The sequence below is a fragment of the Myotis yumanensis genome, unplaced genomic scaffold (genome assembly GCF_028538775.1).
Source record: "Myotis yumanensis isolate MYYU_CA2020_CCGP unplaced genomic scaffold, mMyoYum1.0.hap1 SCAF_4, whole genome shotgun sequence".
In the NCBI taxonomy this organism is placed as follows: Eukaryota; Metazoa; Chordata; class Mammalia; order Chiroptera; family Vespertilionidae; genus Myotis; species Myotis yumanensis.
Genome location: NW_027223755.1, coordinates 50,104,327 through 50,122,455, shown reverse-complemented (window position 1 = coordinate 50,122,455; position 18,129 = coordinate 50,104,327). Strand labels below are relative to the sequence as shown.

The window sequence follows — 18,129 nt, the reverse complement described above, 5'->3', positions numbered from 1 at the left end:
CCCCAACCTGGTTGGGGATCGAACCTGCAACCCTTGACTGGGAATTGAACCCATGACCCTTCAGTGTGCGGGCCGATGCTCTAACCACTGAAAAACACAGGCCAGTAACCATAATCACATTTTAAGCTATCAACCTCTCCAGGGTCTCTCAGTCCCTCTAATGAAACCAGTCCTAAAAATTAAGATGCTACATCGATTTGCTGATCCAATGAAACCTTTAGAGTAATCAAAATGCTCCTTTAGAATCTCCTAGGCCAATGCCATCCTAAAGAAGACTGCCGTAAGGAAATTGTCTTTATCACAAGATGTTTCTATAATAAAATACACAACTGCAGACCAGCCTATCTAGACGACAGCAGAAATCCCTGTGTGGTTTTTTAAACAAAAATCACAAAAAGAGATAAGCTGATTTAAAGGTTCCAGAATATTCCATCAATTTCTACTTTCTATGTGGTTATTCGAATTTAATACAGTAAATCAAAAGAAGAGTTTACCTCGAGTATAGTTATGTTGATGGCTGCTGCTGTTACCCCTTCTTCTAAAATCAGAAAGCCAACTACCGAGACAAAGTCAACATCTGGCTCAGCTAAGTTCCCTTCTGTCTGGTTCTTTAGACTCAATATTCCAGGAACTGTGGTATATGTGACATTAATGGCTCCTAGTTGAATTGGATGGGAAAAGATTTTATAATTAAATTTTTAATATAGTATCTCACTGGGAAATTGTTGGTTTTCCTAAAAGCACCTTAGTGGTTTATATTATTAACCCAACTCCTCATACCTTCCCATATCCTTGTCCTTTACCCATGTAATGGCACAGTGATATCCCATGGTGGGCAGGCATATTGCCCTGCCTCTAGGCCAGTGATGGCGAACCTATGACACGCATGTCAGAAGTGACACGCAAACTCATTTTTTTTTGGTTGATTTTTCTTTGTTAAATGGCATTTAAATATATAAAATAAATATCAAAACTATTAGTCTTCGTTTTACTATGGTTGCAAATATCAAAAAATTTCTATATGTGACACGGCACCAGAGTTAAGTTAGGGCTTTTCAAAATGCTGACACGCCGAGCTCAAAAGGTTCGCCATCACTGCTCTAGGCTATGAGTTTGGCTGTGTGACCTGTCTTGGCTGACAGTACAAAATAAAAGTGGGGAGATGCGAGTTCTGAGCCTAGACCTCAGGGGGCCTGGCATGTTTTTACTTGCTTCCTTGTACCTCTCCTGGTCCCAGGAGAAGAATGAGAGACATATGGAATAGAACCACCCCAAGCCCAGCCTACGTTAGTGGGCCCACAGCCAACATTATTATTATGCTGAGATTTTATGACTATTTGTTACATAGCATTTTTGTGACAATGTAAAATTACTTTAATCTTTCAATCTATCCTAAAATTAATAAATATTAATGCTTTTCTTGTCCCTTATTTATTTCAGCAGTGGCTTTCACCCACACAAGTAGGATACTGAAAAAGCACCTGTCTGGAAACCCCATTAAGCAACACAAACCTAGAGATCCGAATTCTCTGTTGATGAAAAGCTGAATCGTTATGTCAGCCTCTTGTAGCAAAACAAATCTTGATGAAAGAGCAAAATTTAAAACTCCATGTGGTTCATCACTGGCTTCCACAGTCAGGACAGCCGCATATCCCTGAGCGTCAAGCAGAGCGACTCCTGCTGGTGGGACTCCTAAAATTGTCAGGGAGCACAAAAATTATGACAGTGACTCGGCATTAACTTCTAAGTACTTAAAATGTAACCCCACTCTCTGAAACATATTAAAGTAGACAGGAAGTGTCCCATTTTATTCATGTCCTTAATAGAAATCTTCAGGCTGAGTAAGAGAATCTATATTTTAATCTTCTTTTTCTAGATAGCAAATCATGAATTTTTTCACTTGACATATTATTGTCATGATTTGCTAGATTGGTCATCTGAATAATTGAAATTGAATAGAAACTGAGGAAAGTACTAGATAATTTTCTCAAAATGACTGAATTTGAAATATCCAAATACTAGGTCTAAATCCAAATTGGACTGCTAATAGAAAATTGTATAAAATTTTTATTCCATTAGAAAATATTTAACAAAATTTTTTAGAGATTGCTCCTGAGTACATAAAGATAATATATTCCCATTCTGAGCTGATGTTTTATGAATTTAACATTTTTAGGAACAGATGATATATAAAGTAACATTAATTGTTAAGTATATAGATAACTGTTACTTTTTTCTGAAAAAATTAATACACCAGCAAAAATTTAAAATTGAATTCTGAATTACCTTGTGTCCTGATATCATACAGAATGACTTGGTAAACTTCTTTCTCCTCAGGAATGTTGTCGTCCAACAAATGCACACATATCATTTTATTCAATGACCCCTATGTCAAACAGAAAGAAATTCATGTCCATATTATCTCTAAACACAAAATATCTTCTATTTTTATTGGCCTTAAAAATTGTGCACTCAGCCCTGGCCAAGTTGCTCAGTGGTTAGAGAATCGACTCATACACCAAAGGTTGTGAGTTTGATTCCCAATCAGAGTACATACCCAGCTTGCGAGTTTGATCCCTGGTCAAATGGATAGATATTTCTCTTTCATATCAATGTTTCTCTCTCTTTTTCTCCCTTCCTCTCACTCTGGAAACATACTCTCAAGTGAGGATTGTAAAAAATTGTGCATCCAAACACATTTTTACTTAAGCAAAGTGTTCTGTGGCTTAAAAATATAAATTAAATTTAAAAAATCATTCACTCATGGCTTAAGGCAGATTGGGACTAATTGAATACTGGGCTGATTAATGTAGATCTTATTCAATGAGCAATGTTGACAATTTCAGACAAAGCAACTAGTTGGGGAGATTCTATGGCAGTGGTGAGCAGGAAAAACTTGAACATGGAAAAGACCAGAGCTTCAGGGAGAACAGGGATTAGAAATCCAATGCAGTACTCAAGGCTGGCGGTTATAGGGGCTTAGCTTAACACTGAGACAGTAGAAATACAAAGAAAAAGAATTAAACACATTATCAAACAAGAATTCACCAAGTGAATGTGGGGAAGAGAGGAAGATGATAGAGTTACAATAAAATGGTACCAATTTTCTAAGACCTTTTATAAAGTTACTAGAGGCCTGGTGCACAGATTCGTGCACCAGTGGGGTCCCTCAGTCTGGCCTGGACTGCGGGGATCAGGCCGAAACCAGCAGTACGACATCCCCTCAATGGGTCCCGGAGTGTGAGAGGGCACTCTGCAAAGTTGCTGTCACTCGGCAGCTCCTGTGTTGAGTGTCTGGCCCTGGATGTATTCTTTTAAAGCTTTAAAACATCATTTATTTTTTCACAATAATTGTGAAAAAATAGCTACCAGCCAGTAGGCCAGTCACTCAGGCTTTTATAAATATAGATTTCATGACATTCACCTTTTTCAAAATATCAGAGTCTCTAAATGGCACCTCAAAAATATATTTTTAGTATTACCTTTGTGCAATATTTTGTCAACAGGCCATAAAAGGCAGATTTTTAGAGCTATATTTGTTGTTCCCAGGCATTTAAAGTTCCAAGACAGTGAGGAGTAGGACGAGGGACAAGCACTATCAGTCTTCAGAATGATGCAGCTGACAATAATGGGGAGGCCAGGAGAGTAGCAAGAGAGCTTGTCTCAAATAAAAAGTTGGTCTTTTCTATTTCTTTAAAGGAGACCTACCAAACACATATGGGAAAACAAATCCATTCCTTAAGTCTTAGAAATTCTTTATTCAAGTAGTGTGCTTTCTTTAGGGTTCCAAGCAAGTAGCTCTCCTCTCAACCTCCATTAATCCTTGCATTACATAATCAGAGTTTTCCTTTTTCTCAAACACACTGTTTTCTCTATATATGTTTGATAAAGCTCTTCTCTTTGGTCTTACCTCAGAAAAGAAAAGTTGTCCAGTAAAGTTAGCAAAATTGAGTTCTAGATTTTGCCCAATAATTTTCCAGTTGACAGTAACATTTCCTCGACCAGGGGGTGTTCTTATCACATGGAATTGCAAAATTTCTCCTGCAAGTGAAACGTACAGATAAACATTTTAATGGAAAGGAATTTAACATTTGAACTCAACCAAACCCAAATCCCAAACATGCAACTGTTACAGCATCTTTTCCAGAACATTACAAAGCTGTTTGTTCTGTTTTGGGTTTTCTAAAAGCTTTATACATGCTTATTGTTTATTAGCATGGGTATCTCATTTCTAAATAGTTCTATTTAGTAGAACTTCAGGAAGTTCAATATGTAAAAGTTACAAAAGCACATGCTACAATGGGAAACACAAACTTTTATACACTCCAAAACATGCACCAGAACATGAATGTTCTGTAAATTATAGAAAGTTCTCATGGTCAAAGCTAATAATAGCACAAGTAAATTTCCCTTCATTTTTCAAAAGGACACAATTCCTTACACTGATATGCAATGTGATTTTACACAATGCATGCATAAAAATGCTTGCAAATACCTGAAAATCACATTTCTTTAAATTGTAACTTACATATACCATCAATGATTATGTTTTATAAAGAGAAATACAAAGGAAAGGTGTCAAATCTGTACATCAGTCTCTGTAACTTCAACAAGTTACAGTTTTCCTTCCTGGGTAATTGGGGTATTTTAGATACTTTCCATTCCTGGCTTTTGTCCTCATGTAATATTTTGTAAAATTGAAGAATATCACTATAGGCATTTCTTTTAAACTGCTGAAAGTGAGATGCAGTACTGCTAGGGGCCATGTGGCTTGCTGAAAATAGGCTCAATTCAAAAGCTTTGCATGATGACGAATCCAAGGTAAGATATACTAACGAACTGTAGCACCAAAAAAATAATTATTGTGAAAAAATAAATGTTTTAAAGCTTTAAAAGAATACATCCAAATTTTATAGCATAGAAGTATAGTTGAAATCCATGCATATTCATTAAAAATATAACTTTTACTTAGTTATCCAATAAGTAAACATTGTTGATACTTTTTAAATGAGCAGAGTAAAAATAAAACAATAACATATAAATATCCTTTTCACATATTTTTAAGCTGCCATATTTTTAATTTCAAGTGATAATAAAACAAATATTACATGCAACTATTACATTACCTTTAAAGAAAGGTAATGCAACTATTACCTTTAAAGAAAGGTTTCTTTAAAACATGGATTAATTCAGAAATTATATTAAGTTCAATTACTAAAAAAACAAAATTAAATTTTTATACTAAATATAACCACACTTATCTTTAGAACAATAAATGATTTGGGGAGAGTGGAGAATATTATAAGGCAAAAGAATCAGAAAAACTTCTAAATAAGATTTCCTAAAACATTTGAATGTTCAATGTAAACATTTTTAAGTGTTTCCATACAAAAAAAAAATTTAGTCACCATTCCGTTAGTAGACTATGTCTTAATTTGTTTTGTTTTTTTAAACATATAGAGACTGCTAGTTAGGAAATCTATATACATAAAAAGAGGAAATATGCAAATTAACCAGGACACGGTAAGGGGCCACGACCAGACAGGAGGAGGGTGCATGCGCAGGCGAGGCGGAGATGGAGATGAAGGTGGGGCGGAGCCAGAGCAGACACGGACAGGGACAGGGAGGCTGGCCTGCAGTCTCGGCAGCCAAGCGCAGGCCCCCGGAAAGGAGACGGTGGGCCCGCCTCCTGTGGAAGCAGCGCGGCTCCCTCCCACCTCCCATGGAATCGGTGCGGGTCCCTCCTGGCTCCCAAAGAAGTGGCGGGCAGCCTACTGAGCGTGATATCGCTCAATGGGCTACTAGTCAGATTATAAAAAGGTTAGGATTAACTGAAAGACTGTGTTTATTCAGCCATAATTGTCAGCATACTATTTATCATTTTTTATACTTGAATAACTAACTCATACAAACAAATATAGGCACTACTATAAAACCCTGGAGTCTTTCTATAGTACAACGTGGAGAATTTCTCATAGAGCAGGTTTGTATTGAACAAAAAGGGCTTATTACTAAAAGGCATAGATAGAGTCCTAAAGTCATTAAGCTGTTTTCACCGACAGTGTTGTCTGGTGATACAAATAAAAAGGTTTACAGGGTCATGGTTTTCAAATTTTTAAAAATCAAACAACCTAGTAATAAAACCTAGGAATACTTCAGAAAGAAAATGATGAAAGCTTGATCAGTGCTAAAAATACAGTAAAATACAAGTGGCAAGAAACAACATGTAAGTTAATAAATATCTATGTTGAAGGGGACCCTATAATCACAATAAATTTTAAAAATTATGGTCGCAAGATTATACATAGAGATTTAGAAATAAATATACATTATAAGGTAAAAATAAAAACAAAATGCTAAGGAAAGAAAAATATAAAATTCTCTATAAACTCAGTAAATGTAAAATACTCAAAGTATAATACCTCTTAAATAATATCATCTTTGAAAATTTAACACATTACCATACAAGGAACTTGCAAGAAAATGTTGCAAGAAACACTATTTGCAGCATGAATCACACACAACACATAAATAAAATATAAACAAAGCATTCCTTGAACACATAACCTAACTATGTCAACAGCATGAATAGTGTAAAAATTTTTCAAGTAATCAAAATGAAGGTATTGATTCTGCCTCTTTAAGACAAACTCCCAGGAACCAAGTCCATTTAAAATGCATCCTGGGCAATATTACTAGAAAGTTACCTTCTACCCGGATGAGGAGTCAAAGAACTGTCTTTAAAAAAGAAAAAACTTAAAACAAGTGCTCAGTCTTATATAGTGGGAAGGACAGAAGTTGGGTCTGTAAGGAAAGATAAATTTTTTACATAACAAAAATGTTACCAAGTACTACACTGCCTTCTAGGTTTTGCTGATGAAGAACTAAGTGGGACCCTCATCTACCAAATAATCTGACTACATCCAGACAAGAAATCTACGGCATCCACCAAAAGTTGGTGATTCTCTAAAACAGATATATCATATAGAATGTAGGCCTAGCCTAGCACAGATACGGAATAGGAATATAAAATGCATGCAGAGGGAGGCCCAGGCTACCCAGCAGCGGCACTGTGGGTACGCAGGGCCTGCCTCTGCGGGGGCGATCGATCGTGGGGCTCCCAGACTGTGAGAGGGTGCAGGTCAGGCCGAGGGGGAACCCCACCTCCCCCATGCACGAATTTCATGCACTGGGCCTCTAGTTTTATATAAGAGGCTTGAGCATCCATGGATTTTTGTATTTTCAGGGGTCCTAGAACCAACCCCCATGCTTACTAATGGACAACTAGATAGCTGATTTATATTTTTAAAAATTACATTTCTTGTTCAAATCTTTGCCTATAAAAGATTCATGCTGTCTCTGAAAAAAAGAAAAAAATTTAAATCCACTGAACGTAACATGAGGTTATGATACTACTAAGTTGGGTGACCGAGTGAAGCATCTCACACAGATTTATAAAGAGCACATATATACACAGTTTGCAACCACAGTAAAAATCTATTGTCCCATACTTCTAAATTCTTCCCATTACATTTGAAAGAAAGTAGTATTTACCAATAGACATTTGTTCAATTGCTTTAGGACAAAAATGTAGAAAAAGGATTCTTCAGAATTCAGTACATTGTTAAACTCTAAAGCAATTCCTCCCCATGAATTGAAAACGCACTCTAGAGCCAGAAATTCAGTATAGTCCATGTTTTAAATCTAATCACATAAATGAAATTCCAACTCAAGGCCAAAGCAATGTTAACATTGTTAAAATCTCATTTTTACCCCATTTCTTTAGCAGTTAACTTTGAAGAATCACCATAAAGTTTTCACTAATTCACTTTGGTACCCTTATGCTTGGTATACTTTTCTCAATATAAAAAATACACACACGAAATACTAAATTCTTGAAGCAGTACATACAGCGTCTTTGAAAAAGAAAACTAATTCAGACTCTAGGAAAAAGGTTTAGGAACAAAGGAAAAGAAAAATAAATTAAAAAATAGAAATTCCTCCCAATTTATGTTTAGAAATTGCATTTTTTCTTTTTTTTCTTTTTTAAATCTAGCACTCATGTAAACAGTAAAAGCAACTCAGTGTTTTATTTCCTGTACCAAACTCATGCTCATAGATTGATATGCGACAGCAGATTTTTAGCCAGTAACAACACACTTGGACCATTTGTTTTAATCACTAATCCCCTTGTCCTTTGCAGATAGTTAGCTGTTGGAAGCTAAAGAAACCACACTCTGATTTTCAGGTTAAGTTCATCCAGGTGAAGGACAACACAGGTGCCAGTGTCAGCAGGAAAGCTCAGGTTTCTTCAGAACCCTCCAAACCACCCACCATCATCACTGCCCGGGCGCTCAGAGGATGCACTTTCATGCCACTAGCTGCTTTACAATTAAAATACCTTTGAAGTGACACAGGTCATCCAAATTCTCTGGTATTCTTCAAAGAAATTCTGTCATCATGTTGAAAATCACATACCGAGTCTAGCTCTAAGTCTTCCCTTAAATCTAATCCTTCCTGGCCCTGATCTTACTAGTATTTATATCCTCCATACCACTGACTTTTATTATCTTCTACATTATTTTCTTTCTTGTATTTCTTCAACAAAACAAAAACTAATCCAAAATATTCCTCTTTAATCCGCTTTCTCCGATTTTTTCTCCTTTCCTTGCTCTCCGTGGCCAGTGAACAGACTATCTCCTAGGGCAGTGCTTCTCACACTTAATGCAGCGGAGAGCAAGGGGTTTTTGTTTATTTTTCTTCTTTTGTTTGCCCTGATCTATCCATTGTAGACTAACATTTTTTGTAAAATACAAAAAAATGAAGGGCTAGATTAAATAGCAAAAAGAACACATATACAAGCCTATAGATATCACTTTTGAGTATCACAGCAAAATGAAGTTGTTCTATATAAGTTTCTAGAAAAGGTTATTTCAGTTTCTGAACTTATCTTGTCAGAAACTAGTAGAAACACTTTGTGGACAGGCACTGGCTTGAGGACCACACTTTGAGAAGCACTGCCCAAAGGCCTCTACATCCTTTTATCGTCCTTAGATATCTGCTTCTTATCCCAAGATCTCCTTTAAAACTTCGTGGTTATTAGTGTTTCCTCTAGCACATCTGGGAATCTAATCTCACTTGTTGCACATGTCAGTATGAAACATACTGATTACTTATTCTGATAACGAATGAAAACACACTCTTAGCTTGGTTTCTTCCCACCTCTTTGAGAGAACTTTCTCTCTTTCCTCTCAGATCTTTTCTTTCCTAGCACCTTAACCTGGTATTCCATATGGCTCCATCCTTGACTTACTTGCTTTTCTATCTCTAGCCATGAAGATTTTATTAATTTTTCTGATTTCAACTTTTATCCCTAAATATCCCATTTCCATGCATAGCCTAGAGCCAGGTTCTCTCACCAGTTTCCTTCTCTCACACAGGCATTTTAAGTCAAATTCATTATTCTTCCAACTCAAACCACTTGAAATATTTACCCAAAGTTCCTACATTGTCAAGCTCTGCAGCAGATTTAAGTTCAAGCAAAACAAAGTCTCTTCACATGAACTGCCTTATGGCATGGCCTCTGGATTCAGACAGCACTGGGTTTAAGCTCCTCCATGAATAACTGTGCTGTTTAGTCTCTAAAATTCAGTTTCTTTATGTGAGAATATGGCGCACACCATAACACGTATTGTTATAATTAAGTGAAATAATGGATGTGAAATGTCCAGCACACAGAAAACACTCAACAAATGTTACTATTGTTGTCATAGTTATTAAGATTAACTTCCCCTACGGTGACTTTCTACTTGTATTATGTTACAAATAATTTTTTGATGATCTGTCTTTAGTTAAATGTATAGCTATTTATTAGTTACTTTCACTCACTACTGCTCTAAAAACATGATATTCTAGGCCATCAATCAAAGGAAAGAGTGTTGGAAAATGGCTAAGGCATTTGCATTGATAAGTTAAACATATAAGTTGGGAGTACAGTAATGTGAAAGTTAACACACACTAAAATTCATTTAGTTTCCAGCACAGCAACTAACTAGCTGTATGACCTTGTCAAGTCATTCTTTCACTGTCTCAGTTTTCTCATCTGAAAAATAGAAGTCCAAATGCATGAACAATATCCTTTCCATTCCTTATCTTTTTGAGGTACAATTTTATTTTATTTCTAAATATGAACTACAGTGAAACACAGGCTATAAATACGAGTTTTAGCTCAAACAGGCTTGAATTCGAAGACCAAAAACACTGCTATCATCTTTTAAACAAAACAATAGCCTATACAGGGTGGGGCAAAAGTTGGTTTACATTTGTTCATATGGAAAATAATACAATAATTAAGAAATAATAATGCAAAAATAAACTGTTTCATGTACTCAAAAGTATAAATCTACTTTTGCCCCACCCTATATATGCAACACCTTACATATAATATAAAAAAAAAATAAAGAATTCCAAAAAATCTGTTTAAGAAGAAGATGAACATTTTATAATTTTTTTTTAGTTTGGCACTTTGTTCACACAATATAAAACCAAAACTAAATACTCATTGATTATAAACCACCATTTGTTTTGAACAGAAAGCCGATGTTTCACTGTTTAATATGGGCAGCTAGCATTGAGCACATACACACTTGCCAGGAGCAATGCTAAGCACTTTACATCTATTAGCTCACTTAATCCTCACAAAGAAACCTATAAGTAAGTGATATTTGCTATCATTTAACAGATGAGAAAGCTGAGCATCCTAGGTCTGACTAACTTCCTTAAAATCACACAAGCGGGGACTGGCAAGCTAGAACACAATACCAATCCGCAAGGCTTCTAAATGTAGTTAAACAGTTCACTGTATAGCCCTCTCCCACATAAGTCCCATGAACAATAGCATACATAGCCCTACAAAATAATGGAAGGATAAAAACATCAGACACATTAAAAGACTAAACAAAAATTGACATCCATGGAAAAAAGAACGAATGTGCTCCACACAAACAGGAACCCACCTTCATGGCCTATGACAGATCTGGAAGCTGTCTGAAAGCTAACAATTCCCGCCACGTTGTCATTGGCCAAAATGTTCACTCGCACAGTGTCGGAGCTGGGCAAAATTCTACTTCCGCCTTCAGTGTACACTAAGCTCACTATGATGCTTTCATCATCCTCTGGCTCAGGATCGTCCAAAATGGTTAAAATGGCTATCTTTTTTGTTTCACCTACATAAAAATCAATTCAAAGCAATACTATTACTTCATATGATAACTTGGTAATTACTAAAGCCACTGGAAAAAATCTAAGTTTAAATTTTCATCTTCACTCCTTCCTCATCAAATTTTCATTATTTCCTTTGAAATAAAGAGAAAGTTACCAATTACCAACCTGTGCCCCCCAACCCATCAAGTATGTCATATTCCATTATTCCCAAAATAATTTACTAGAAAAAACATTATAGAGATGTTTTAAAAATTTACTCTAAAACAGATGCCGATTAGGTATTTCAAAAAGTTATGATATATGTATCATGACCCCCAGTTACTATTTCCAAAAAATTTTACACAAAAAGTTAAATAATAAAAGGTGCAATGAACTGATTTAACATGTAATTGTGAGTGTTTACTTCATTCATTTTTTTCTGTATACAGTGAGGTTTTTATGAGTACACATCATTTTTTCAAGTGGAATCTGTGATTGCCCAAATCAGGATTTAAACAATGATCTCAGTAAAAATACCTTTCCCCCACGCAAAGTACTAGCCACGTGTTTGGTTGTAGTTTTCCTTAAAAAATTAGAGCTTTCCTTAGACTTGTTTACTTATCTGTATCACATATAAAGGGATAAAACTCACACATCTCCTAAAACCCTTCTTTGTTTAATAAACTAAAAGGATACATATGTAAGGCCATGTCAGTCTTCATACGTCATGTCCACCACTAACCAACTTCTATTTTTTAAAATCCACACTACGCTTTTACATATTCACATTATCATAAAAATTGAATATGATAACGTTAGGACCTACAGCAATCCATTTAGAACCATCACTCACCTTCAGCAAAAGTCAGAATGTCTCCAGCACCTATAAAATCTAAACCTTCAGTAGCGGTTCCACCAACAACACGCCACTCGACTGTCACCTGACCTAAGCTGCCCCCCGTCCTGTGGATCATCAGCTCCACTGTGGTCTGGGGCTTCTCCTGGACTTCTACGTATAAGCCATCTTCTGAGGTGTTGGGACTAATACTGTACATCACGAACACGCCAAAGGCATCGCCATTTAATGCTATGACAACTGTAGAAGTATTTGGCTGTCCTATGGTTGGCTGGTTTTCAAAACTGGCTGTGATGTTCATGAGGTGAACTTCAACAAGAGAAATTAGGAAACTCTCATCCATCTCTGGGATATCATCCACAAGAATAGAAACTGTAAGATTTGCAAATTCATCGCCTTCCAGCATTATGACCCATTGTCTTGTCACAGGCTCATAGTCACTGCCAGCCACAGCCTGACCGCTAAAAAGAGACGCTACCCTGGTCATGTTTTTCCTGTAGGTCCAGAAGTCGGAGTGGCTAACATTCGGACTGATCCACGATGTCATCCAAAAACACTGGGGGCCCTCGGAGGCACTGAAAAATGAAAATGCTGAGCATGCATGTTCTTTGAGGCACAAAGTGGCACAAGTATGCTGGGGCTCCCCCACGGCAGAGACATTCACCCAAGTTCTCCAGAGCGGGTCAGGCACCCCCTGCATTGGCGATTCATAGTAGGACAGTAAATCTTGACCTTCCTCCACTGCAAGAGCCACTACATCAATATCGGAAGTACTGTAGAACAGCAAGAGCTGACCAAAGCGCCCGCCGCTAAAACGTGGAGTGACAAAGACACATTAAGCACTCAAAGCCATCTGTGGATTACATACAGGAAAGAACTACTAATTGCAGCTTTCAGTTTTTCAGTATCTAATGTCATTTTACAAACACAACCATGCTTCTTATTACATTTGCCTTTCAATGTTTTACTTTCTCATGTAAGGTCACCTTGCCAGTTTTCAATCAAACAAAATATTTACCAAGCTATGAAAATATCTTGTAAGACATGCAAGTCATATCCATTTTTAAATTAGCAAACAGAAATAGAAAATTAATTTTCATTAGTAGATTTCTCTGAAACAAAGTAATAATAGCATGCGTACATTTTAAAGAAATATAATTATTTGCCATAAGGTCCCCAAATCCTATATTTTCTATTTCTAAAGGAATTCAGTGAACTGTAACTGCCTCACGAAAGAAATGCAGGAAAAAAAATAGAACCTGAAAATTAACCACTTCAGCATATGAATGTTCTTTAATTTAGAAGCTAATTATACTTAAGTTCTAACTAAAACAAGTAACAGATTAAAGCAACAAATTTTTAGAGTTAGAAAGTCCCATGATGTATAATCTATTTCACAAATAACAGGTATGATAAATATAAAGAGCTCTTTATATTATTAGGCATAAATCAATTAATAAATTATAATAATTTATATTGTATTAAAAAACTAACTGTGCAAGAGATCCTTTCCCATCACCCCACAATTCTCATCACCCGCCCCACCCCAAGATGCAAGTCACCATCTCATATACCTTCTCCTGACAGTTATGTTAGCACAGGAACTTCTCTCCAGAGGCTCTTGAACACGGTAAACCGACTGAACAAAGGCTACTGTACCATAAGGATTATCATTGGCAGGAATAATAATATTTGCCACTCGATCTAACCCAATAGTACCTCCACCAGAGGCATCAGTTAGTTGCACTTGGATAACCTAAAAATACAGTGAAAACTTCCTTAACAGAAACCTAGTTCTGAAATTAGAATAAAAATGATTCAAGGGAAAAAATTAAACATATCCATACAAGTTAAGAACAAAATGAAATGTAATATAAACGGATTTCAAAAAAACCATCCCATTACATTTATAAACCCAACATGTAACAGAATAATCCATCATGAAATTTTAATAATACAGCATGGCTATACATTAAAAAATAGGCTATTTAAGTTCCTTAATATTCAGTTATATAATTTTGTGAATCAATTTTGAGATCCCTGGTTATGTTTTGTTTACCACTTTAATATACTTTTAGTCCTATACGTTTTTTTATTTAGGGAAAATAGTACATATATGTTTTATGAAGTTAATCTATTATGATTTATTTTCCACATTCTGTTAAATGAAAATTTGCTGACAACATTTAAAAGAAAAAATATCATAACACAATACCACCTATATTTAGAGAGAAGGAAAGAGAAATGTTTTAAAGATATTAACTAGTAACTAATATTTTAGGAGGGAATAATGATACAATTACCATTCAAATGAAATTTTATGAACTACCTTTCCATAAAAAATTTGGTAGTATTAAAGAATAAATGCTATTAAATTCAATTTTATGAGATCTGGGCTTTAATAATACTTGAATTTTATACAATAAAATTATCCTTAGCCAATAAATGGCATTGATGAATCAACTTTCCCCCTGAGACTCTACTTTTATTTGCTACTTTGCTAATTCATCATGAAAAATAAATATCAGGCAGCTATCTCTAGCATGGTAATTGTCACATAGTAAATTCTCAAAATGGTTGAAGAATAAATTAATGAACAAGTGAACAAATCAAAATCTAATTTAAGCCCAAAGGGAGTATGAATATAAAAAAATTAAGAATTTATATGAAACAATGTAGCAAAAAGTATGATAAATGTATTATGTATTTAATCACTTAACCAAAATGTTGAAAAATACAATCGCATAAAAATATCTTACACTAGTAAACTGGTATGTGCAAGGAGACCTATTTCTAGAATATTCCTTGTTTTGTTATCTATAAGGATAACTTTCATACTATCATATTTTGAACATTCTTGCAGAAATAATTTATTTGACATCCTCTATAAATGTCACAACAACAGTATCTGTTCTAGTCACTACAAGACAAGGCATGATTTACAGTGGCATTCTATACTAGGCATTCCTCTCACCTCTTCAATCTCCGGAACGTCGTCAGCCAGGACCTCTAACAACAAGGTTTGAATGGTTTCCCCAGGGGCAAAGGTCACATTACCTGAGACAACTCGCAGGTCGCCAGTAGCAAGCTGTCCATTAATGGTGGCAACCCACTGAATAGTAACATTGCCAAGTGTCCCAGAATTTCGAATTATTGGCAGGTTTACCTTCACTGAATTAAACTCAGGTTCCTCTACAATAAGTTTAGTAATCTGAAAACCTGAAGGGCAGAGCAGAGTTGATTTCACTTATAAAATAAAACTGAATTACACATACCTAAACAATCGCTGTCCTATAGTCACTTTTTCCCCCTTTATGCAATCTAAGTAGCTAACCGCCATACAATCAAGAGTAACATGCTGTGATACAAAGTGGGTGGGCTGCCAAAATTTCAAAATGATTTTTCATTATGATAGAAGCAGAAATCACAAATCCAGATGCCCACAGGGGTCAGGCATACACCAGTTGTGAGTGAAGAGGATCTAATGAGTTCTGTGGCTAACTGCACAGTGCAAGCCTGGTCCAAAGGGACAGTGGCTATATGGCTCCCATGACGATGCTATGCGGGAGAGGGGGCTGGATGTTGCCAGACTTTCCTACTAAACCAGAAAGCCCAGATATCCAAATTTTTGTGTAAATTTCTATAAATTAATTTTTTAAAGAATTATCTAAGATTCACAAAACACATCTAGGAGCCAGATATAATGTAAAAGGTTAAAAGATTGTGACTTCCACATTTATGCAAAGGTGGAAGTCACATTAAATTAATGCATAAATGTGGAAGTCACAATCTTTTAACCACTAACCACTGCCAGTGAGTATACAAGATGCTGTATATATCAGTATTAACAAGTTAAAAAGAACATGATCAAATCAATTCTTCATCCCTAAAAACAAAGAAAAGTATGATCTATGCAAACAAATGAAAGAGAGATACAAACTAATCTGGTTACCAAATAATCCATAGGGGTCATCAGAGGCCTCAATAATAATGATTGCCTCTGTTAACGCCCCTAGTTTGGCTCCTCCTGTTGTTTCATTCAGCAGTTGCACAAGAAAAGATTCTTCCAGCTCAGGATAAATGTCATCAATGATATATATTGGCACAGCTTTACTGATTTCCCCTTCTAGCAAGACCACATCTGATGAAGCTATACTATAGTCTTCACCTACAGAGACAAAAAGCAAAATGCCAAGACTTATTTCACAATATAATAAACATGCCACATACTAGGGGAATCTATGATGTATCAAATGTTATGGATGTACTTGGAAAGACTTTCTTGAGAATATTTACTAAATTTATTCTAAACAAGAAGGCTTTACCTGTCTTGCTAAAAGAGAAGGGGTTGGGGGTTTGATATCACAAAACAATGAAAAAGATTTCCTAAGGTTGTTTGAGTTCACATGTTCATTTTTAGAAAGATGTGTACATAATTTGTACTGTTTGTCATATATATATATATATATGGCATTCCCCCAAAAATGTATATACACACTTTGAATAATTATAAAGGCAGTGTTTATTAAAATCCATTTCATTTTCAAAACTAAGCTATCAGCTGTTAAAGTGTTTATATGTGTTTGGGACTTTAGATATAAATATGGATAGCCATAGGTCATTTATAACCACAAGATAGCCTTTTATCTACAAAAGAAAAATGTGTATAGTACTTTTAAAACAAAGAACAAGACTAGAATTCTAATCTCACTGGGAAAATAAATTATACTGTTGCACTGATATGGGCATGTCAGCATCATCAATGTTATAGCTGGAATCTATGGACCTTTCTACAAAGTTGGATTAAAATCTGCTATTGCATAACTGCCCAGGATGACTTTGTTTCTGGTCCAACAGTGGTTAGGGAAAGGAGAGAGGCTTCCTATGGAGCCTGAGGGCAAATTTCCTAGAAAACACACACACACACACACACACACACACACTCGCGCTCACACACACACACACACACTCACACACACACACACATACACACACACACACACATCACCTGGGGAATACATGAGCCTGGTTTATCATCTTTTCAAGCAAGTCTCATATCCAGATAATTTATTCCAAAAAATCAAGCCTGTTACCTCATCCATTCACACTCATGTTCCTTTGAGTGCATACTAGAAAGAATCTAATCGAATTGCTCTTAGGCAACTCTCCCTATAGGTAACTGCACCACCGAAGAAGGCAGTCTCCTAATGTTTGCATTTGGCAATGAAATCACTTTGCTTATACATAAAATAGTTCATGGTAACCATTGTCTCTTCCATGTTCTTCATAAAGAAGGAAACAAGCAAGATAAAAGGGTCGAGAAACAAAAGTATTACCAACTACTGTGGTCATACGGCTGCACGTTTTATCTTGCATTTTTTCCTAGGTATCATTTACATGAGTCCCTTTCAAAAAACTAAAAGGTACGCAGAGAAAATCTAACCATGCTTTCCTTAGTTTCTTTTCATTGATTTGTGCATATTTTGGCCATCAGAGCTTGCACATTCATATACAATTCATTAGCAGTTTCCATAAATTCTACAAAATCAGTATCATAGATATGTGATGAAAGATCTGGATTTGTTCCTTTAAAAAGATGCAGCAGTATTGTTGTTTTCTGGCTGATTTTTCTAACTACATCTTCAAGGTTTGTTAATCAAGGATAAAATTCCCCTCTAAAACACTTCACTGCTCCTTAGATGTCTTTTCTCACCAGCTATTGCAGTTATTGGCACAGCTTTAAACTTCACAGAAACATCTGCAAATGCTCCTCCTGTTCTCGTCACATTGATAATGGGTCCAACATGATTTTCTGCCACTCGAACAAGTGGAGCTGATAGCTGAAGAATCCCAAAGGCATCATCATTGGCAATGATAATTAGGTGAGCGATAGTTTCTACCTTAGGTCCAAGGCGTGGAGAATTGGGAACTGAAAAAGAGAAGAGAATCTATCAAAATTCTAAGGACTAGTAGTCATTAAGGCTCAGCAAGATTCCATCAACCAAATGTGATCATAACTTAGTGTTTTCTCTCTATGAAATATTTTTTAAATATATTTTAAAATATTTTTT

General features: G+C 35.7%; 1 protein-coding gene across 1 annotated transcript in view; it reads right to left on the bottom strand.

Moving 5' to 3' along the window:
• The window catches only part of ADGRV1 (adhesion G protein-coupled receptor V1), a 451,408-nt gene that overhangs the window by 341,178 nt on the left and 92,101 nt on the right, over positions 1-18,129 (bottom strand). The window contains exons 32-41 of the mRNA XM_070413740.1: positions 17,772-17,987; positions 16,011-16,226; positions 15,033-15,277; positions 13,633-13,814; positions 12,056-12,867; positions 11,016-11,225; positions 3,911-4,041; positions 2,287-2,386; positions 1,513-1,692; positions 495-658 (exon numbers count right to left, since the gene is read on the bottom strand). Of these exons, the coding sequence (XP_070269841.1) occupies positions 495-658; positions 1,513-1,692; positions 2,287-2,386; positions 3,911-4,041; positions 11,016-11,225; positions 12,056-12,867; positions 13,633-13,814; positions 15,033-15,277; positions 16,011-16,226; positions 17,772-17,987 (2,456 nt within the window). The remainder of the gene's footprint in view (positions 1-494; positions 659-1,512; positions 1,693-2,286; positions 2,387-3,910; positions 4,042-11,015; positions 11,226-12,055; positions 12,868-13,632; positions 13,815-15,032; positions 15,278-16,010; positions 16,227-17,771; positions 17,988-18,129) is intronic.